A 23,989-nucleotide genomic window follows, 5' to 3' on the forward strand; every position below is an offset into this window, starting at 1 on the left:
CTTCAAACAGCGCTACAGTACAAGATCGTTGGTTTATAAAATTTACAACCTCCCCCTCCCCCCTGCCCAAAAAAAGACCTGAAAGATGATTACATTCCGTAACATTCTGTGTACAAAAAGCGATCTGTGCCAATAGCAATCAAAACTCTTAACAATGAATGGTTGAATGAACCTTTGTTCCCCATCATATATAAATGAAAACGACGAAGCATAGAAAAAGAAAGAAAAGGAAAACTAAATCAACTACAAAATAAAAGAACACATACAATAAGGTGACTACAAAAACACACAATTGATTAGGTTTAAAGTTATAAATAAAAAGTCCCTAGCATAAAAAATGTACATAATTTTCCAAAAAAGGAAGAGGCAACCCCAAAAACGGGACCGATTTTGATAAATTCTACACAGTCAAATTCAGCACATCTGACAACACCGTAACAGAGGGAACGCGTGTTTATTTGTTCTTTTTTTTCTTCTTTTAAGGGTGATGTTGACAAAAAAGAAGTGGCAAATAATGGATAAAGATTCATTTGAATAGAAAACAAAAACAATTTGAATAGTTCTCTTAAAAAAACAAGAAGTGGCAAATGATGGATAAAGATTCATTTGAATAGAAATTAAAAGTTTTAAAGACAGTAACAGAAGTAACAAGAGATCCTACCACAGCCTTCTTTTTTTAATTTCTGCCATTTCGTGACGCAAACACCAATTTTGGCCCAAATAGGGTCTTTCGTTTTCTAGTCAAGTAGCTCAATGAATTTTTACTGGATTGCTAGGCCAAAGAGTTGCGTATCAGGATAAGAGCTTCTCCATTATTTAGAACAATTTTATTCTGAAAGGCAATTACGCCAAAATGAATCCCGATTCTTGAAGCATTATCATACATATATTTAGCTATTGTTGAATGTGGAGTAGGCCCTCTTATTTTTAAGTTAACCCTAACTATGATCTAAAACCAACGAGAATTATTTTTTTTTTCAAGTGAAATTCAAGAGAAGTCGTTCTGAATATGAGGGCTGCCGCCATTGCTCTCAAATTCCTGATATTTATGCTGAGGTTTGACTGTTTTTCTTATGCTCTTGGAGCAAATACTATAGTGCAGGAGCAATGTGAAAAAAAAAATGAAAAATACCTCCATAATGGAAGTGCATATTCATTTACATTTCTTTTAAGTAATAAAATTGCAAGTTCAAGTATTTTTAAAGGGAGTCAGTAAATCTATCACTTGGACTTTCTGATTGATTACATCTGTTGAACTCTATAATGCTTTCAGTAAAGCACCAATCAAACTTTGGCATAAAGACCGGGGGATTGAGGGAGGCGGCAGGCCCCTTATATAGAGGATAATTGATGTTCGTTTTAATCTTTATTGTCGGCCTTTACTTTCGTTTCAGATTTGTTTTTCCTTTAACTACTTTCTTTAATTATACATAATTCAAACGAAAGTCCACTGCATTAATAATAATATAAAAAAATATTATTCAGGTAAACAATTTTCAGAAGAGAGTAAACACTGAAAAACAATTTTCAGGTGTAACGGTGTGACGGCAAATACCTGTTGTTGGAACAAGTTATGTTTATTTAAGCCAGTAAGCGATCGCTAATCGACAATTTAGACATCAGCAGTTTTATTTTAGAACTATTTATGAAAGCAAGAAAAGGACAAATATATTCATTAAAAAAAAACAGATAAACAAGATATCTCACGGCTAAACAAACCAATAAAACCGATGTCCTCAGCTTGGGAGGGGTTTAAATTTCAGTGTCTCACTACAAATACATAAATCACTTTAGCCGCCTTGAGTAAACGCATCGATGAGTCTTTTTGCGATTTGCTTCTTCTTTAAATGAGCAACGCTGATCCTCTGTGGTTTCTTTTGGCTCCAATTGTTAGTTAATAGACATTTAATCTAGTTACCATTTAGTCGTTTCCAAAGCAAATTGTGCATCTTGCTTCTCACAGCATCACAATCTTGAGCAAAAGCAAAAATGCCGTTTTGAGATCTTTGTAGGAGCAAATATTTCTCAAGCACTTGAATTTTCACATTAAAGAAACTGGTGAAAATTGCGGTGTATGATTTAAAAATTTGGCTTTGTTAAGAGAAATCTTCATAAAATTATGTTTGTTAGTCTTCAAGATAATGGTACTAGAGGGTTTTTATTCCTTTTCATGGCTTCCCGTAGCTTCTATGAAATAAATACATCTGAGTAACCTTTGGTCTTTGGCAAGCCGATTTGTTATTGTTGCATGAACCGCCCAAGCAAAACTTCCAGTTAATTTTTTTGGCACTGTTACAATGGCCTTGTTTAAAAACGCAAATTAACCATACTTATTCACTTTATTTATTTGTGACGAATATAGGTTAATGGTACTTCTCTGATTAGCCCTATTAATAATATTTAGTAGTTTTTTTGGCAAAGATTAATTTAAATAGTTGAATTTTTTAAAACGTATTTTGTTTATAGCTAACTTGTATTTATAGTAAATCAGATATTGTTTTTTATTTATTGTTAAATTCTTTCTTTTTTACATTTATGTTTATCAGTCGCTATATCGCATACCCTAGATTATCCTATGAATATTATATCACGTTTCGGCTATTATTATTTCATTTTGGGCAACCATGGAAAGGTAAATTTTCATTCAGGTACATGTTTGTGATGGGATCAATAATGAAGCATTTCTTTCTTTCAGCAATTTTTCAACTACTTAGACCCCTCTCTTATCCCCCCTCCCAAACAAAAAGACCCTGAATCCTGAAAACATGGCTTTTGTAGATCGTTATAAAACAAAAGGATTTATATTCCCTCCATACATAAATACATTATATAGCTAGTGTAAATACACTATAATTGTATATAAATACAATATGTAGATTCACTATAGCTAGTGTGTATGCATATAACAGCTTTTATTAACCGTTATAGCTTTGCCATTTAAAAACGTTGTTTTTCATTTTGTAAATTAAAATTAGAAGGTCAGATACTTACATGAAAGAACCTTGTTTGAAATCTTGTAAAAGCGCAACCTATCCTAAGATCAAGCTCCTGTCGGGCATCAACACTCTTAGCTTCATTTTCGTTGGGCTCAATCAGATTATCCATTGCTTTTCGAATATCTACCTCAGTAATTGCGGAGAATTTTGCACGAAAAACAGTCTACAATAGAAAAGTTCATTAAATAAAAAATATAAGGTAACATATTGTTGACTGACCAGGGTAAAATCACATATACTAATTCAAATCACAAAATCAGATAACACCACAATTAGAATTCAAACCATATTGGAGCAGTTCAACTGGTAACACATTTGAAAATGTCACAGGCATACACTTTATGACGTTTTTCAAGCGTATGCAGTATTTATTATTCCGATATATATTTCAGGGATTGCTCTAGGAACCTTGTTGAGAAACCATGATCTAGGACATTCCTCATGTCCTAACTTGAAGCTTAAAAAGAAATGTATAAAACAAACCTCAAATTCAAATATTAAATATAGTCAATTGATTTCTATCATAATTCTATTATTCCTATATCCAACCTTTTTTTTTTCTTCTTCTTTTTTTCCTCTATCCAAATCGCTATACCATTGAAACGTCGGAACATTAAAATTCATGTAGGTTAAAGATGTCTCTCTAATGAGCCTTAATTGACTGAATTAAGTTGTTTGTTAAACTTTTATTTTATAAATTCGTTTGTATTTCTATTTTATTAAACGGCGAGTTATGTTATCTTGATCCAAAATTCACTCAACCTTTAAATTTCAAAATTATGACCTGGCCTGTCCTTTATTAATCTCTGGATAATGTGTTTTCTCAGTTTCTCTTTAAAATTTCGTGTTGCGTAAAGGCACGTCCTAATTAAAGTACACGAATATTACAATTTCCAGGAACATTTGAATACTAAACGGGAGAGTTTAAAATTTGACAATATAGAAGATGGATGGAATAATTATAGGAAAAAATGTAGAATGTGGATAGACAGTGTAGAAGATGGATAGAATAATTATAGAAAACAATTTGTTAAGTTGCTGATGGTGTCTTAGGTAAGAAAGTATGAACGAAGCTAGGAAAATTAGTGAAAACGCTTTATGTTTAACAGAGAAGAAAAAGGGCTTGTACATGAATTAAGGAGGTATGAATTGAGGCATGGATAAAATTATTGAGGTATGATGATTCTCTCTTTTTAAAGACAGATGGGCATAACTTTTTCAGAATTTTCAAAGATTCTCCTTTTTCAAAGGAGAACACGGAATCAAATGCGGAAGTAAAATTTTCCTGGATCTATATTATGCTGATGATCTAAGCATCCTAGATAAAAGTGTGAGCAATTGAACAAACTTTAAGAGGGTTTGTGACTTCAGGTTTCTAGAATAGGTTTGAGAATTAATGTTAAGAAGAAGAAGCAGATGAAGGATAGCAGATTGCCAAAGATTGTCCTTTTTGGCCAACTGTCAAGGGTTAAACGGAAAGCATGTAGCCCTTGGTTGGGGTGGGAGGATGTCGCAAGGTAAGATATGGGAAATGGGAACTTCTTGGGGGGGGGGTAAAGAGTGAGGCTTTGAATAGACAGGAATAGAGGAGGAGCATGCGCAGCTGTTTTGGCTCAGGCGGCTTGGTGCTGTGGTGAGTTGTTAGTACTAGTAGTCGTTGACTTTGGGAAAAAAATGAGCGTGGGAGGGGGCCTAGATGCCCTCCAAATTTTTTGGTCACTTAAAAAGGGCACTAGAACTTTTCATTTCCGTTAGAATGAGCCCTCTTGCGACATTATAGGACCACTTGGTCGATACGATGACCCCTGGGAAAAAAAACAAAAAAAAAACAAATAAACACGCACCCGTGATTTGTCTTCTGGCAAAAAATACAAAATTCCACATTTTTGTAGATAGGAGCTTGAAACTTCTACAGTAGGGTTCTCTGATACGCTGAATCTGATGGTGTCATTTTCGTTAAGATCCTACGACTTTTAGGGGGTGTTTCCCCCTATTTTCATAAATAAGGCAAATTTTCTCAGGCTCGTAACTTTTGATGGGTAGGACTAAACTTGATGAAACTTATATATTTAAAATCAGCATTAAAATGCGATTCTTTTTATGTAGCTATTGATATCAAAATTCAATTCTTTAGAGTTTTGGTTACTATTGCGCCGGGTCGCTCCTTACTACAGTTCGTCACCACGAACTGTTTGATTCTCATTTAAACAATTTTGCTGAATCAGGTTTTTCCTTTCTTACATCAACATAAACTGTAATAAAAAGTAAAACAAATCCAACAAGGAACAATAAACAGCGAAAACGTCTATTTGAGTAACTTTTGGTCTGTCTCATTGTATGACTTATACAAACATATCGTTTTTCGTTTTATTTGAGGGAGAATTTTACTGAAAAGAAAACTGAATCACAAAGAATCTTGATTATGTTGACTATTTCCTATACCGTAAGATTTTAAAATAAGCAACAAAATAGTTAAGAAATAACGTTTATAACCTGTTCATTTCTCGCAGGTGGCTGAAGAACCGACTCAACTTCATCTAGAACTTCAAAACAAATGTTCTCACCCTCTTTATCACAATCTAACCAAAGAACAACATAGGTAGCACCTCTTGCTTCACGTGATAGATGAGCTGGCATGCGAAGCTTCGGGGTGGCCTCCTTTTTTTCCGTAGGACATGAAAATAGTTCAACCTAGAATACAGAGAAATCAAAAGCCTACCCAATATTTCTGTAAAACAAGAAAATGCTTCGGCCTTTAATGTATAGAAATAGGGAATTCAAAGAATCCAATATCATCCTTTGAAAACAGCGCTTTCTGAGACAACAATGTGTTAACGACCAAGTAGGAAAATAAATCTGATATCACAATCACTAAGACCGACATTAGTGGGATTTTTTATACAAAGTTTTTAAGAATCTCTGTATTCTTAAAATTTAAATTTTCAGGAAGTATTCATTCCCGCGAAGACCTTAAAAAGGTTCTTCCGTAAAATGTGTTTGTTTATTCGCATTTGCATTAAAGAATACAATTTTCGAATGTATGGAGAGGCGATCAGCCGATAATACTCTTGTAATTGCCAACTGGACCAATTGGGCCCCTCGCCCGCCTCCAATTTTTCACTAATAGTAATACTCAAAGGTTACTGAGCTTGCTGATTTCAAACTTGAGGCTAATTGTGCAGCATAGGCGTCCGAAATCAGAATCCTTCAAGTTATTGCATTGGGGGGGGAGACCCTTCCTTCTTTGATAGATAGGTGTCTATCATATATATATATATATATATATATATATATATATATATATATATATATATATATATATATATATATATATATATATATATATATATATATATATATATATATATATATATATATATATATATATATATATATATATATATATATATATATATATATATATATATATTTCACATATATACATACATATATATTTCACAAAAGGTGTTTAAATTCAAAACAAGGATGGTCTATAAGGATTTCTCTCACTGTTGATTTACAGATTTGATTACAACATTGCAATTCAGACATCAAAAACTAAAACACGGTAAGGGCGTAGATTACAAATGGTGGAAATTTCATATTTTGTAGAAATCAGTAAAATGCAAGTTCTTTTAAGCTGCATAACCAGAGGGTTCTAATCACCCAATATACATATATAGACATAGTGTTACATATATAGACTCCAATATACATATATAGACTCCAATATACATTAATATAGACTACGCATAGCCTATATAGACATGGTATTCCTCTTTTACTAATGATTATTTAGGGATTCTTCAGAAAGATTTTAATCATTAAGCGTTAATCATTAAAAGTCTCTAAGATTGCATTTTATATGTCTTAAATTAAAACACCAAAAACCCAATTTCACAGATAGTGTCAGATTCAACCATAATTGGTTTATAAGGAGCAAACCTGTGATTACAAATTTGAGGGTAATATAGAAATAAAGACGAGCACAATGAAAATTTCCAGGTACTTATTTAAAAAATAGTCGTCAGGTGACACCTTTTTGAAAAGATCATTACGATAAGTACATGAATATAATAATTAGAAACATCGTAAGTAAACATATGAAAAATGATATTGCACTGGGTATTTAACGGTTTCTGAGCTTGTTGATTACAAATATGGATTGAAAATTGCAATAAGTCCAACATCAAAATACTATTGATGTTCTGACATAATAGAGGACATGTTCTGACTTTTTGAATATCAGTCATGCAAAAATTTTCAATCTGCATGATTGAAAGCCAACTTAAGACTCTTAGTATCTGAGCCACAGTCGAAAATAGAAAATTATGTATGCCCCTGGTATCTTGCATACCAGACATACCTTTGACTTTAAAAGGCCACGTTAGCATCCTTTCCTTAGTATAGGGACAAAAATCCATATTTTATAAAAGAGCGTTCGAATTCGAAGAGATTGCGACAACAAATAGCCTCATCCCAGAATAGAACTAGAGAACAATTATCTGGTTTAATTCTTACACTACAAGACTAAAACCCCTGGGCCCTGGCACAATCCATAAGTGGTCAATAAACTTCAGTGAAGAGGGGATAGAAGAAATGGAAGTAGGCGGCGAATTCAGGCTTTCAACGGGGGGGGGGTAGATTTTGTTGTCTCCCAATATTTTGAGAATAATTTTGAAGTATTTTCATTGAACAAATCGAAAAACAACAAAAGTGCGACCTCACCTAAATTCTGAGTAATACATTTTTTTGTCTTCGTTAAAAACACCGATAAAAACGTCTTTAACCCTCCCTCCCCTATATTTTCAGTAATTAGCAACCCTGAGTGAATTTAGCTATCATATTTTACCCGAGCTCAAATATGCAAGCACTTAACGGTTGGTAGTATAAATACTAAATGTCACCAAACGAACATTCGGAGACACCATTTCAGATACAGGTAAATCAAACTTTTCAACCACAAAATCATTATTCTTACCAAGAAATTCCTCCGTATAAAAATCAACTAATCAATACTTTTGCTATTAAAAAGTGAAAAGGAAATTTGTAGAGACGGTTGTGTCTAACCAGCAGTCCTTAAAGACTATAAAAAGCTCATATGAACAGAAATTAAAACTTCTAGAGCCTTATTCGAGTAGCAAAAAAAAAACTGTATTGTAACATAGTGGCGTCTTCTGACTTTTTCCGACACAAGAAAACAATTTTGCTCAGAAGAGGGCCATAAAATTATTGACAAAAATTGCGGCGTAGCAGTAGTATAGAGAACGTATGTTCAGCTCCACCTAGATCACCCATCAATTTATCCTCTCCCCCCTTCAATCAATTTTACATTATATTAAATGAAAACCAGTAGCATTTTTACAATTTCCTATTATGAGCTTTAAGATCAAAACAGGCCTTGTGAAATAAGAATTTGATGCATATTTCGCTTATTTTCAATACTTTAAATATACCACTGAAAAAATGTAATAATTTAATATGATCTAATATTTAATAGATAGTTCGATATCAATACCTAAATAATTATTATTATCTTTGCCTTTTTTTTCAAAAGCCTTTCGAATCATACATTTATCTTTTTTTTTTAATTTCATCAACCACTTCACCTTTTCAATTAATAGCAATAACAAGTTTATTTCCGAATTTAATTTTTACTTGCTTTAATTTCGTATTCAGTTCCTAAATCAAAGTCATCTTTTTCAACGGCTCGATTGTATTTATTGTCGATTTCAATTTCTCTTTAGAGTTTCTCCATTTATTAGGCGATGATTTTATTAGATAAATTTTCTGAATTAGAAATAACTAACTATTGGAAAAAATATCCACCTTTGCTTTTCTTTCTGAAAATATAACGCAGTAAATGTTGTAGGGATTATCAGGCTTATTAGTACTAGGTTCGTATTTTGGAATATCAAAACAAAACAATGAATTTACTGTTTTAAAGTCATTATAGTTAACAATAGTTCCACTATCAATGTTCCGATGTTTGTAGCCTAAATCTAAAAATCGTTGATAAGCATCAGAATAATCTTCATTATTCTTACTAGAATTACTAAAATCTCAATTTCGAATAAAATCTTCGATTTCAATTTCTCTTTAGAGTTTCTCCATTATTAGGCGATGATTTTATTAGATAAATTTTCTGAATTGGAAATAACTAACTATTGGAAAAAATATCCATCTTTGCTTTTCTTTCTGAAAATATAACGCAGTAAATGTTGTAGGGATTATCAGAACAAAATTTAAATATAAAAGTTAAAAGTCTAAATCAACAGTTGATCCAGATGCATAAGTACTAGGTTCGTATTTTGGAATATCAAAACAAAACAATGAATTTACTGTTTTAAAGTCATTATAGTTAACAATAGTTCCACTATCAATGTTATTATTAAAATTTATTATTAAAACAATAAATAACTTTAGCGTAAAGAGCTAGGCGTTGAGGAAGGAACAACCCCTTCCATATACGGAACAATTTCTGTTCGTTTTAAGTTTTAATGTCGCTCCTTACTTGCAGTTAAAAAAAAAACATGTTTTTTTTTTATTTAATTTCTGAACGTTTTTGAATTAATTCATGTTTTGATTTTGGCTCACATCACATGAATAATTAAAATGAAATTTGCATATTATTTTGTTTTGCTAAATTGCTTTCTCATAGTTTTGATCGGACGATTTTGATAAAAAAAAGGAACGGGAGAGGAGGCCTAGTTGCCCTCCAATATTTGGTTACTTAAAAATGAAACTAAAATTTAATTTTTTACGAATGTTTTTGTTAGTAATAAATATACGTAACTCACAAAGGCCGTAGAATAAATAGTTGAAATTACTGAAAATACTTTAGCGTAAAGAGCAATGTATTGTGGAGGAGACAACTCCCTTATATACGTAATATTTTCTGCTCGTTTTAAGTTTTAATGCTGCACATTAATTCCAGTTGAAAAAAATTTATTTATTTGCTCATTGTTCTTTTTAAATAATGCTAGAAAATCCTGCTACCCTCATGATAAATTTTAATGGAAAGATCCTCCCACGTAACCCCCCCCCCCCAACCCAACCCCACCCCAACGTGAAAAATTCCTCTGAAAACGTCCGTACACTTAGTAATAACCCTTATTGTATGTAAACAATGGTAAAAGTTTGTAACTTGCAGTCCCTCCCCCGGGGACTATGGGGGATGAAGTCGTCCACAAAGAAATAGTTATTAGGTTTTCGAGTAAGTTGAACAGAATGACTATCTCAAAATTTTGATCCGGTGACTTTGGGGAAAAATGTGTGTGGGAGGGGGTCTAGGTATCCTCCAACTTTTTTAGCCATTTAAAAAGGGCACTAGAACTTTTAATTTCCATTAGAAAGAGCCCTCTCGCAAAAATTCTAGAACCACTGAGTCGATACGATCCACACTGGGAAAAAAACGAAACAAAAAACAAACAAATAAACACGCATCCGTGATGTCTTCTGACAAAGAATATAAAATTCCACATTTTTCTAGATAGGAACTTGAAACTTCAACAGTAGGGGTCCTCTGATACGCTGAATCTGAAGGTGTGATTTTTGTTAAGATGCTATGACTTTTAGGGGGTGATTCCCCCTATTTTCTAAAAAGATCAGATTTACAATTTGAAAGAGTCAACAGAATTGATTATCACATGACACTATGACGACACTATGACGAATGACACCCCTCCAACTCCCCCCAATACCACCAGATCTGGTTGAGATTTGCAATAAGAGCTCTGAGATATGAGTTCCTTCTAAATACCAAATTTCATTAAGATCTGGTCACCCATTCTTAAGTTAAAATAACTCAATTTTTCTAATTTTTCCGAATTAACACCCCCCCAACTCCCCCAAAGAGAGCGGATTCCTTCCAAGTATGTCAATCGCTTATCTATAACTTGTGCTTATTCTTCCCATCAAGTTTCATTCCGATCTCTTCACTCTAAGCGTTTTCCAAGATTTCCAGTTTCCCCCTTCCAGCCCCTTATGTCCTCGGATCCGAATCGAATTGAAAATAGAGCATCTAAGACATAAGATATTTCTATATGTCAAGTTTCATTAAGATCCAATCACCCATTGGTAAGATAAAGATACCTCAATTTTCACGTTTTCCAAGATTTCCGGTTTCCCCTCAAACTTCCCACAATGTCACCGGATCTGGTTGAGATTTAAAATGAGAGCTCGGAAGCACAAGATCCTTCTAAATATCAAATTTTATCAAGATCTGATTACCCATTTATAAGTTTCAAATACCTCATTTTTTCTAATTTTTCAGAATTAACCCTCCCCCAACTCCCCCAAAGAGAGCGGATCCATTCCAGTTATGTCAATCAGGTATCTAGGACTTATGCTTAGTTTTGCCACCAAGTTTCATCGCAATCGCTCCACTCTAAGCGTTTTCCAAGATTTTAGGTTTTCCGCTCCAGCTCCCCCCAGTGTCACCGGATCCGGTCGGAATTTAAAATAAGAGCTCTGAGACACGATATCCTTCTAAATATTAGGTTTCATTAAGATCCGATCACCCGTTCGTAAGTTAAAAATACCTCATTGTTTCTAGTTTTTCCAAATTAACTGCCCCCCCACTCCCCCCCAGTTGGTCAAATCGGATAAACGACTATTTTTAATTTAATCTGGTCTGGTCCCTGATACGCCTGCCAAATTTCATCGTGCTAGCTTATCTGGAAGTGCCTAAACTAGCAAAACCAGGACTGACAGACTGACAGAATTTGCGATTGCTATGTCACTTGGATAATACCAATTGCCATAAAAAAAAGAAAAGAAGAAAAGCAATAAGAGAAAGAAATGTTTGGTATTTTATTTATGCTTTCAAATGTGATTATATTTTGGCATGATATTCTATTGTGTATTTCCGACTCTTAAATTAATAATAAATGTCTGCTTCTTTATTATTTTGTTTATATATATATATATATATATCTATATATATAAAAATAAGTTGTCTGTCTGTGGATGGATGGATGGATGGATGGATGGATGGATCAGGTGACGTCACCTGAAAAAACTGGATCAGGTGACGTCAAAACTGAAAAAACTAAAAAAAGGCAAAAACTACAAAAAAAACTAAAAACTAATAAAAAAAATAAAAAAGCTAAAAAACTAAAAAAACTATAAAGGTAAAAACCAATAAAAAACTAAAAAAAAACTGAAAAAACTAAAAAAAGGCAAAAACTACAAAAAAAAACTAAAAACTAATAAAAAAAGTAAAAAAGCTAAAAAACTAAAAAAACTAAAAAACTAAAAAAGGTAAAAAACTAAAAAAAATAAAAAATAAAAAAAAAACTAAAAAAAAGGAAAAAACTGAAAAATAAGCTAAAATAAAGGTAAAAACCAATAAAAAACTAAAAAAAAAAGGAAAAAACTAATAAATGACGACACTCAAAGAGAAAGCGACCAGGACAAAAGGAATGTTCGATTAGCAATCAACAAAGCACCGGGACACAGGGAGTATAAATGACGACCAGGACATAAGTAAAAAAAAAAAAACTATCTATATATATAAAAATAAGTTGTCTGTGGATCTGTGGATCGTGGATCAGGTGACGTCACCTGAAAAAACTGGATCAGGTGACGTCAAAACTGAAAAAACTAAAAAAAGGCAAAAACTACAAAAAAAACTAAAAACTAATAAAAAAAATAAAAAAGCTAAAAAACTAAAAAAACTAAAAAAAGGCAAAAAAAACTAAAAACTAATAAAAAAGCTAAAAAACTAAAAAAACTAAAAAAAAGGCAAAAACTACAAAAAAACTAAAAACTAATAAAAAAAATAAAAAAGCTAAAAAACTAAAAAAACTAAAAAAAGGTAAAAAACTAAAAAAACTAAAAACTAAAAAAAAACTAAAAAAGGTAAAAACTAAAAGAGCTAAAAAAGAAAAAAATAAATGACGACACTCAAAGAGAAAGCGACCAGGACAAAAGGAATGTTCGATTAAAATGACGACCGGGACACAGGGAATATAAATGACGACCGGGACACAGGGACACAACTACAACGGGGACACCGGGGGAAACAGGGGGATATAAATGACGACCGGGACAAAAAAACTAAAAAGAAAAAAAAACTAAAAACTAATAAAAAAACTAAAAAATCTAAAAATCTAAATAAGCTAAAAAAGAAAAAAAAAGGAAAAAAATAAAGGAGAAAAACAAAACTAAAAAACGAATGTATATACAGACCGGGACACCGGGATACAAATGACGACCGGGACCCGGGACACAGGGAATATAAATGACGACCGGGACACAGGGACACAACTACAACGGGGACACCGGGGGAAACAGGGGGATGTAAATGACGACCGGGACACCGGGACAGGGAATGGTCGATTAGCAATCACCATCAACAAAGCTCAAGGGCAATCATTAGAATCATGAGGTATAGATCTGAATACAGATTGTTTTCCCATGGACCATTATATGTTGCATGTTCAAGAGTCGGTAAACCTGACAATCTATTTATATGCAAAGACAATGGGACAGCAAAGAATGTTGTATATTCGCAAGTTTTACGTAGTTAAAACCATATATATATATCTATCTATATTCACAGGTGGGACATAGGGACACAACTACAATGGCGCGTAACTATTATGGCGCGTAACGACTTACGCGCGCGGGGGGGCTTGGGGGGGGCGCGAAGCGCCCCCACCAACTAGGTGTTGGGGTGGCGCGAAGCGCCACCCCAACAGCTAGTATATATATATATATATATATATATATATATATATATATATATATATATATATATATATATATATATATATATATATATATATATATATATATATATATACATATATGGCCTAACCCATACATGTGTGATTATGATTTTTTTTTTCTTTAGAAAAATTAAATAAGAAAAAGCATAAGGAAAAAAAAATTGAAGCAAAACTTACAGGATCTACTTTATCCCAATTATTATACTTTCCAGGGAAGTCTAGTGACATAACATGACCACATACAGAAGTCATTTTAAACAGAACATGCTGTCCTCGGAATTTCCCTTCCCATTCATGAACCGAACAAGCTCCATTGGATCCTAAAAAAAGAACACAGAAGAATAATTACGAGTTATTTTTTCAGAAATTTACATACATAAAATAAGATTTAGTTTTAAAATCCTAACATATAAACTGTGAGAATTCTAACTGAATAAAATAAAGTAAAAAGGAAATAACAAATGACATGTGGGGAGGGACTAAAGGGTGCTTCAACAAAAACTTACCAAAACAAAAGAATGGTTACTAAGAATGGGACAAAAATAATACTTGTCTACAGTTTTGGCCCCTTTCGGAAAGTTTTGGATTCAAGCGCCCCCCCCCCCTACTAAATATGAAATCATGAGTGAAATGCTTCTGTAATTTAAAGTTTCATGCAGATTACAGAAAACAATGTTTGGTCTTTTCTGGGTTTCAAAAATCAATACCCATTTCTTTTTCAAAACACTGCTTACGTTTTAGGTTTTATTGGCCCTGTATGCATCCCTATAAGTTTACTGTACACCAGAGACAAAACATGTTTCGGGGTTAGAAGATCATTGAAGCAGTTCTCCCTCCTCCATGGCTTTTTCTTCACTGAGATCCCATGTCACTGCTTGCAAGACTTGTGGGCATAAGCCAATCAGAATAAACAAAACTTCCTGGACTAGTTTCAGTTGCTAAATACTATTACAAACAATGTTCAGTTTTTTTCAGAATAGTAGAAAGTTCCAACAATCATACCTCCAAGAATGTTGACCCCAATAGTCCTTAGAGCAGGGTTATAAATTACACATGTTGTCAATTTTTTAGATTGATTTTATGGCGCCCATTGACTCAGAACTTTCAGGGATTATAGCCTACTCGGAGTAAAAAAGGATCACAAGTTTGGTAATGAAAGGGGTAGGAAATATAACAGTTCAAAATAGGGAGGAAACCTTTTAATTGACAGTGAAACAAATATAAAAAATTTTAACTGGATATTTTGGACGCATATACAGTGTCCATCCTCAGCAGTAAAACTAAAAGACATTAATAAAAACAAACAAAATTTATACCCAGTAAACTTATTACATATATTTTATTGGTCTTTTTTTTCAATGCAACAGTGGAAGCAAATCTCCTTGGCCATTTTGATTCCAGTTCATTGGATTTATCTGACATATCAGGTGGACAGAGGTCAAAGCTCTTAGGTGAAATGAGATTTACTCTCAGTAAATTATCATAAATCAAATTCAATCCAAATTCACCTGTATCTCTGTTTATGGAATTATTCTTGAATATTTTTTTTAATTTCGATTGTTTCCCTGAAAATTTGCTTTAAACCTTGGTCCCTAGAAATGAAAAAAAAACATTCTCAAAAAAAATAAAATGATTTGGTTTGGGCTCCTGAAGATTGAAATCTTCAGGTTTGGGATTTTGCTTTAAGGATGATGAAATAGAATTATGATGTTATAGTAATCTTATTTTCAAATTCTGATTAGTACATCCCACATAAGAGCTTCCACAAGTACATGGGATTTTATATACCCCACTTTGTTGCTCTATGGAAGTTTGACCCTTTCCGGAATAAAAAAAAAAACTAGCCAAAGTATTCCTACCTCTTAAAGCTACCTTTAAACCATTAATTTGTAAAATTCTTTTAAGTTTTTCACTCAGTCCTGGAACATATGGTAAAGAACAAAATACATCTTTCTTTTCTGTTATTTCCAGGATATCATTAGATATCCAGGAAATAGATGTCAAGTTATCTGAGAAGATTGAAGTAGATGATAAGTTGTCTAAAAAGGGGTAGGAGACCTGGAAATGGTCCAACAAACTGTTTTTCCCACAGCAACTTGAAACTTCAGTCTGTCAGTTCTGGAGGCAAGAGGAACCTAATGTAAAAACTGTTCTAGGACAAGATCCTCCTCCCCCCCCCACAAAAAAATGGGGAGCAAAAAGGGCCAAAAACTTTCCCCTATCGTCCTTGCAAGGGAAGGCTTATTTTAAAACTTGGAAGGGGTCATTTCGATTGGAAATTTAAACTGTTAATGCCCTTTTTAGGGCAAAAGTAATTTGAGGACAGCCACCCTCTTTCTCATAGCCTTTTTGGCTATGTGGTCCCATAGCCCCATGATCTTTGACCAAAATTTTTATAGTAGGCTAATTTTACTCAGAAATGCCAGAGTTGCCTCTGGGCTCTGAATCATCCAAAGAGCCCAAAGAATAATGGCTCTTAATTACCTAAATTACCAATTGTTCATAGACAGGTTTTAGTAGAAAAGGCAAATATGTTTGATCTTGGTTGTCTGATCTACTGGGACCTCTTAGGGATCATTTGCAAGACCAAGATTCCAAGAGTTTCCCAAGAGCATAGGCTACTCTAGAAACAACAGCCATAACTAAGTAAATCAAAATATGTTATGTGCACCACAGTTTTCAAATTATCTGCAATGTTTTAGGAATGGCTTGGGAGCTGATTTAAAACTTTCAGGAGTTGTTGTGGAAGGACATCAAGTAAATCTCAAATTATGATTTGGGGGGGGGATGAGGTAGACTAAAAAACACCATTGGCATCCAGTCTGAAACAACATATCTATAATATGTGTGGAATGTCCTTGGGGATAAAGTTGAAAATTTTAGGTGCTATGGAGGTGAAGGTACATTAAAGTTTATGTTTAGGACCAAATAAAAGTATTGTATCTCCAACCCAATATAGTAGCAGCATCAATCAAAAGACCCTGCGTGTTACATGGTCTTGAATCTTGACCTTGAGGAAGGGCAGAGGTAAACCAAAAGGTACAAGATCTTGAACAGTGATGAACTAAAGAATATTAACCTCTGCAGAAAGATGTAAAATCATAGAAGTAAGATCACAGCGCTAAAGAGCTGGGTTATTAGTTGCAGCTGATTAATGTGAAGACTATTTTTTTATGAGTTTTTAAATTCATTTTTCATAAGTACCTGCTGTTCATATAATTTATTCTGCCAAAAAGAATTACTGATTTTTAATTTTTCCTGTCATTAGAATATAGAAAAAATCAGTCAGCTAGGCTCATCTGAATCTGATTACAGGATTTTTTGGAAGGTTAAAATGCTGAAAAAATATATGCCAGGGAAAATGTTCAATTTTTTACAGTAGGCCTAACACCAAGATACTTTCAGAATTTTTGACCAACAACAATAGATTTTATATTTACTGTCATAAAAGCACTGATATAGATAGACAAGACCTAATTTATGAGTTTAACTTTTGCTTAAGCTTAAATATTGAAAAAAGGAAGTTTTCCGAGACTTTTGTCAACCAATCACTACTAGCCTTGTTCATACTTTGCAGTGGGTCATATAATTTAGCTAGGATGAAAATGAAAAAGTCATTTGATGCCTTTTTTTATACTCTTTCACAATTCAAAAATTGCTTCTGGGGCTAATTGCATCTTGAGCCATCAAAGGGGCCCTAAAAGTATTTTATTTTTGTAACCAAACAAAGAAGTTATCAATATTAATTACGGTATTGAAAAGTGGTTAAAAGTACATAACTAGTTTATAAATAAGTTGTTCAATAGTAATATATTTCAAAGATACTTATTTATAACAATAGAAACCTCATTTTTTAGGCCCCTCACATATAAACCATTTTCATACTGTTTCAATTTAAGTAGCCATTTTTGGAATGCCATTGACCATAAATAGTGCTGAAACTTGTGATGTCAAACTTATTAATATCTTGCAATAGACAAAGGTTTGATTTTTGTTGAAAACACTTTTGCTTTTACTTCATGCCTAATGCCAGATTACCTGGAGGTTTCTAATATTTTTGTTAGCTGAAATACCCAAAAACTGATCTTGACTTGGAACTGACAACCCAAAAATCTTGATCATCCCCATTGCAATTTCAGATGGCTTCCCCAGAAGGTTTCTAAGGTCACTTGGTTTCTATGTGCAATTTGAAAGCAATTGGAGATCCTAAATAAATAAAAAATTCAGATTTATGAAAAGCCAAAAGCTGGTATAGGCCTTTTCAGATTTGTGTAAGAGAGATGTAATTTCACTTGTTGATAGATGTATCATCTATCCAGATGGTCATGGAACAAGGGTAATTCAAACTGTCTTTGAATTTCTACAAGCTATTTCAAGGTAGCTAATTCAACTAATTCAACTTGTATGTTTCTGAATGTCAAGTATCTCATGCATCATTTGGCCTTTATGCAGATGATTTTATCATTTGGAAGTCGGGAAGGGATATTAGCCTTCTTCAAAGCCTTATTCAACAGGATATAAGTTTAGTCCAGAGATTCTCTTTAGCATTTGGCTTCCCAATCTCAATCAGTAAAACTAAAGCCATTATATTTACTAATGGTACTCTAGATTCTCCTAATCCACTGACAATTTTCTCAAGGGAGATCCCATATTGCAATTCAGTGAAGTTACTTGGTTTATTAATGGATTCTGAAATGCAGTGGCATAAACATATTAATTCTTTGAAATCTCTGATTATTCAGAGACTTTGTATTCTAAAAAGACTTGCTGGAAGTAAGTGGGGATGTCACCCAAAAATTATTATGGATTTTTACAAATTATATATTCGTTCAAATATAGAATATGGGATTCAAATTTTTTCAGCTCGTCCTCCATCCTCATTGAAAATCCTTGAATTTTTACAAAATTCTGCTATTTGAATAGCTTTGGGTGTGCATAAGCATACTCCTCTGTCAAAGTTAAGAATACTGTCAGGATTGGTGTCCCTAAGCAAAAGAGCATCTAGTCTAAGGATAAAATATTTCTCGCAAATCCAGGCTTATGGAGCCAAGCATGCTGTATATGCACATACCTTTGCTGAGAAGTCAGCCTGTCCCAATGCCCATTCTTCATGGAATCAGTTTCAACTGGAGGTCCCAAACTGGAATCAACATTTGCTTTATGCATATCCCTTTACTGAGTCCTCCAAGCTGTCAAGTAGAACTTATCTCTATTAGTAAAGATTTGATTCCTAATTACAAGATCCCGACTATTTTGGCTGAACACATCTCAAAGGCTTACCCCAACTATAGAAAAATATATACAGATGGATCTGTCCAGAGGGAAAGAGCTGGAGCAGGAGCATGTATCCCATCCCTGAATTTGAATATTTATTCTCCTCTCCCACTGGGATCTTCTATCTTGTCTGCTGAATTATGTGCCATCTGCCTGGCCTTGGATGCACTTATAAATTATAACATGGAATCTGAAAATATACTCTGTCTCTCCAACTCTAAATCAGCATTACTACTGATCCAAAATATTAATAGAATTGCTAATGACAAGATTTATATAATATTAGAAGACAGCTTCTTAATCTTAAGATCAAAGAAAATGAAGTTTATTTTCAACATGTTCCTAGTCATAAAGGCATAAAATATAATGACATGGCTGATTCTCTAGCAGCAAAGGCTTCCATGTTATTTCCTAGTCCTTCCTCTGACCTCAATTCACAAGATATTATCAGGCAAAGATCCAAAGTAAATCACAGTAAATTAATGTTATCTCCATTTCATACAAGATTAAATACAGTGCTATATTACCAGCTGAAATCAGGTGCCCTACTTCTAAATAGCTTGTTATTTAATTGGAAGCTACATCATTCCCCTTTATGCTGAATCTGCTTTTCAGCAGAGGAAACAATCCAGCATATTTTATTTGAGTGTCAGGCTCAGAGTGAGGAGACTGTTGCTCTTAAGCGTTTCTGCTTCTTGGCTAAGATTCCAAATACTTATACAGCTATCCTGGATTCTAACCTGCCATGGGAAATTGATTGTAAGATATTTAAGGCAGCAATTGATACCTTAAAGAAGAGAAATATTGTTTAATAAAGATTAATGCTTGAAGAAGTCTATTTTTAAAGGGACGCAATTTATCCATAGTTTTTGATTGTGCAGAAGAGAGCAGGAATGAGTAGGAAGAGCCATATTGGTACCAGCCAGCCTAGTGCCTTAAACTGCTGGGGACAGCTAGCTCAGGTACTTGCACTTCCCACAATCAATAACAGTGTATTATTGTTCATAATTGTATATATCCATTGTTTGCAGACTGGAGGAGAATAGTGCTTCCAGTAGCTAGTTTTTCTGGAGAAGAAGTCAAAGAAGTGAAAGGACTTGTTGTTAGTCCATATACCTCCCTACAATTTTTGGAACTGGAGGTAGCCTAGCTGAAAATCCTAAATAAAAGGTTTTCAAAGATTTATAACTGATCATGTCCATAGGACTTTGAAGACAATTGGGCAACTAATATTTGGTAAGATTCTAGTTAATTGACTTCTTGCTATCTCAGAAAGGGTTTAGGTTATGAAAATGAAACTTTCAGGGATGAATCTACAGACTAAAGTATGTCCCAGAAAGTATTTTGAAGCAGCTACCTCTACTCCTTCTCCCTGTAGAGGGTCCTGACCTTTAAAACTATGCGTGTTACAAAAGTGAAACCTTGCAAAATAGACCTTCTGCTTAATTGAAGCACAACAACATTGTTTTCAGCTTCATAGCTTTGCTCAATTCCATTTTATAAGGTTTTAAAGATATGCAAATACATTTACTAAATTTTGACAAAAAAAAAACATTGATATGGCTCAAAACAGGAATTTCATTTTCAGAACTAAAGGCAGAGAAAAAGCAACTAGGCTAGTAACTGAAAATTAAGGTAAAATGTTGTTTTGTCAAAATTTCAATAGGTATAGACCTGTCATGTAGGCAAATTTGACAGCCCTCTAGAGGGAGAAGGAGTAGAGGTGGGTATTCTAAAATACCTTCCTGGGACATACTTTAGCCTGTAGACCCATCCCTGAAAGTTTCATTTTCCTAACCTAAACTCTTTCTGAGATAGCAAGAAGTCAATTAACTAGAATTTTACCCTAATATTCTTCTTATTATATAAGCTTTGCCTACTTAAATTGCAATGGGACTATCAAGATTTTTGGCCTGTCAGTTCTAAGTCAATAGGCTATAAGTTTTTAGGTATTTCAGCACAAAAAAATAGTAATAAATATCTAAGTAATCTGACATTAGGTATGAAGCAAAAGCATATGCATTTTTTTAAGGAAAAACATAGCCTACCTTTGACTGTTGCTAGAGGTTAAACACTAAACTCTATAATAACTCAAATTCAGACAGTTTCCAACAAATTTGATGTTTGACAAAAATAAATACCATTGTGGCCTCTATAAGGACTAAAATGCAATCAGCCTCAGAAATAGAATTATGAAAGAGCATAGAAAAAATGTCTCAAATGACATTTTCACTTTCATCCTAGCTAAATTATATGACCCAGTGCAAATTTACCACCTTGTCTTAGTAAAACTATCTATATTATGTTCAAGATAACTTTCCTAGCAATCCGTGTTTACGAAACATACATTCTAATTCAAATATTCCATGTAAGATCAGGTTGGCTACTGTCAGAGAGCTGGGGTTCTACCCAAGGGCTTTTGTTTTATATCAAATCTAAAAATTTTCTTGAAATATTTTCATACCTTTTCTTGATGTACAAGTCTTGTGACTCAATATTTGAGCAAGAGAAAGAGCCAAGGACGGTTTTTCTGCCACCATAAAAACAACCCTCATGTTGGTTGGTTTAAATTTTTGGCGGTACTTAACAAAGCTGCCAACACGCCAAAGCTCCGTACAGTTAAAAAATAGCCGATAAAAGGATTTTTTTTGGCTCAAAGAGATTGAAAGTAAAAATTGAGACGATGCACACAGAAAGAAGCAAACATAACTATTCCAACTTGGATCTCATTCCTTTACCTCTATGGAAAATTCTTTTCACTCTTACCTTATTCCATTGTCACTACGAATGACTAATCGTCCCAACACTTGAGGTGAATTGTGCCATGGGCAACCAAAACAAATATTTGTTGCGATACTCTTTTTAAGATTTGATAATCATTGTAAAGTACCTCAGGCAGAGGAAATAGAATGAACGATTCAGACACACTAGCTCGGTAATAAATTTACTCTACACTAATGAATTTCTTTGACCAGAATTGCGAAAAGAGGATTAGCCCCCAAATTCCAGTGTAAAAGGCTTTTAAGAGGATGAGACGTGTTACATCATTCAATGATAAAAGGTAAAGAAGCTATACTATTTTTAATTTGCCATCCCAAACAGCTGTTTCGTCTAATGAGAAAATCTTCTACTATTAAGCTATAGTCCAAAATGAGGCTTACCTCAGTACTTCGAGCTTTTTAGAAGATCCACTAGTTTTCCTTGCCTAAGTATAGTACTATGCCTAAGTACTAGTTTCCCTACTTAAATATAGTTTTTTCTTTGGGATTACATCAATCACTAACAAGCAACGGTTCTTCTCATTAGGCAAAGTCAACTGTTACGGGTGATGGTCGGAAAATAATGAGGCTAATGATTCTGAAACAAATTATCTAACTAGGAGGACTCGCCCAATAAAAAAGAAGATGAGAAAAACAAGGGCTCCATTCTACTTGGATATAGCGGATCATAATTTTTTCTTCTTCCAGGCTTGGAAAGAGCCGAGCAGATCTTTTGGAGAACCAAAAACAAAACTATATACTGGCTTCAACTCACAAAAATTTAGAGGAAAGGGCCAAAATGTATTTATCAAAATTTAGGTTAGAGGACTAGTTTGTCATTTTTATGGCACATGGTATTAAACAAGTGACATATAGCAATCGCAAATTCTGTCGGTCTGTCGGTCTGTCTGTCGGTCGGTCCCGGATTTGCTACTTTAGGCACTTCCAGGTAAGCTAGGACGATGCAATTGGGCAAGCGTATCAGGGACCGGACCAGATTAAATCAGAAATAGTCGTTTTCCCGATTTGACCATCTGGGGGGGAGGGAGTGGGGGGCCGGTTAATTCGGAAAAAAAAGAAAAAATGAAGTATTTTTAACTTATGAGCGGGTGATGGGATCTTAATGAAATTTGATGTTTGGAATGATATTGTGTCTCAAAGCTCTTATTTTAAATCCCAACCGGATCTGATGACATTGGGGGGATTTGGAGGGGGGACCTAAAATCTTGGAAAACACTTAGAGTGGAGGGATCGGGATGAAACTTAATGGTAAAAATAAGCACAAGTCCCAGATACATGATTGACATAATCGGAACGGATCCGCTCTCTTTGGGGGAGTTGGGGGGGGGGGGGGTAATTCTGAAAAATTAGAAAAAATGAGGTATTTTTAATTTACGAACGGGTGATCGGATCTCAATGAAATATTACGTTTAGAAGGATATCGTGTCTTAGAGCTCTCATTTTAAATCCCGACCGGATCTGGTGACATTTGGGGGGAGTTGGGAGGGGGAAACCTGAAACTTGGAAAACACTTAGAGTGGAGGGATCGGGATGAAACTTGGTGGGGAAAATAAACACAAGTCCTAGATAGATGATTGACATAAACGGAACGGATTCACTCTCTTTGGGGTAGTTGGGGGGGGGGGTATTTCTGAAAAATTAGAAAAAATGAGGTATTTTTAACTTACGAACGGGTGATTGGATCTCGATGAAATTTGATATTTAGATGGATATCGTGTCTCAGAGTTCTTATTTTAAACCCGACCGGATTTGATGACATTGGGGGGGGGAGTTGGGAGGGGGAAACCTAACTTGGAAAATACTTAGAGTGGAGGGATCGGGATGAAACTTGGTGGGAAAAATAATCACGAGTCCTAGATACATGATTGACATAACCGGAACGGATCCGCTCTCTTTGGGGCAGTTGGGGGAGGGGTTAATTCTGAAAAATTAGAAAAAATGAGGTATTTTTAACTTACGAACGGGTGATCGGATCTTAATGAAATTTGATATTTAGAAGGATATCGTGTCTCAAAGCTCTTATTTTAAATCCTGACCGGATCTGGTGACATTGGGGGAATTTTGGGGTGGGGGAACCTAAAATCATGGAAAACGCTTAGATTGGAGGAATCGGGATTAAACTTGGTGGTAAAAATAAGCAAAAGTCTTACATACGTGATTTACATAATTGGAACGGATCCTCTCTATTGGGGGGGGGTTTAAT

The 23,989-nt window shown here is 34.1% G+C and overlaps 1 protein-coding gene across 1 annotated transcript in view; it reads right to left on the reverse strand.

Annotated features, from left to right (window-relative positions):
• Window positions 1-21,596, reverse strand: part of LOC136040024 (DNA topoisomerase 3-beta-1-like) — a 67,658-nt gene extending 46,062 nt beyond the window's left edge. Inside the window, exons 1-4 of the mRNA XM_065724092.1 lie at window positions 21,471-21,596; window positions 13,910-14,052; window positions 5,490-5,687; window positions 2,992-3,159 (exon numbers count right to left, since the gene is read on the reverse strand). Coding sequence (XP_065580164.1) covers window positions 2,992-3,159; window positions 5,490-5,687; window positions 13,910-14,052; window positions 21,471-21,561 — 600 coding nt within the window. The 5' untranslated portion in view covers window positions 21,562-21,596. The remainder of the gene's footprint in view (window positions 1-2,991; window positions 3,160-5,489; window positions 5,688-13,909; window positions 14,053-21,470) is intronic.
• Between the last annotated feature and the right edge of the window lie 2,393 nt (window positions 21,597-23,989).

This window comes from Artemia franciscana, chromosome 2, assembly GCF_032884065.1.
Source record: "Artemia franciscana chromosome 2, ASM3288406v1, whole genome shotgun sequence".
Taxonomy (NCBI): domain Eukaryota; kingdom Metazoa; phylum Arthropoda; class Branchiopoda; order Anostraca; family Artemiidae; genus Artemia; species Artemia franciscana.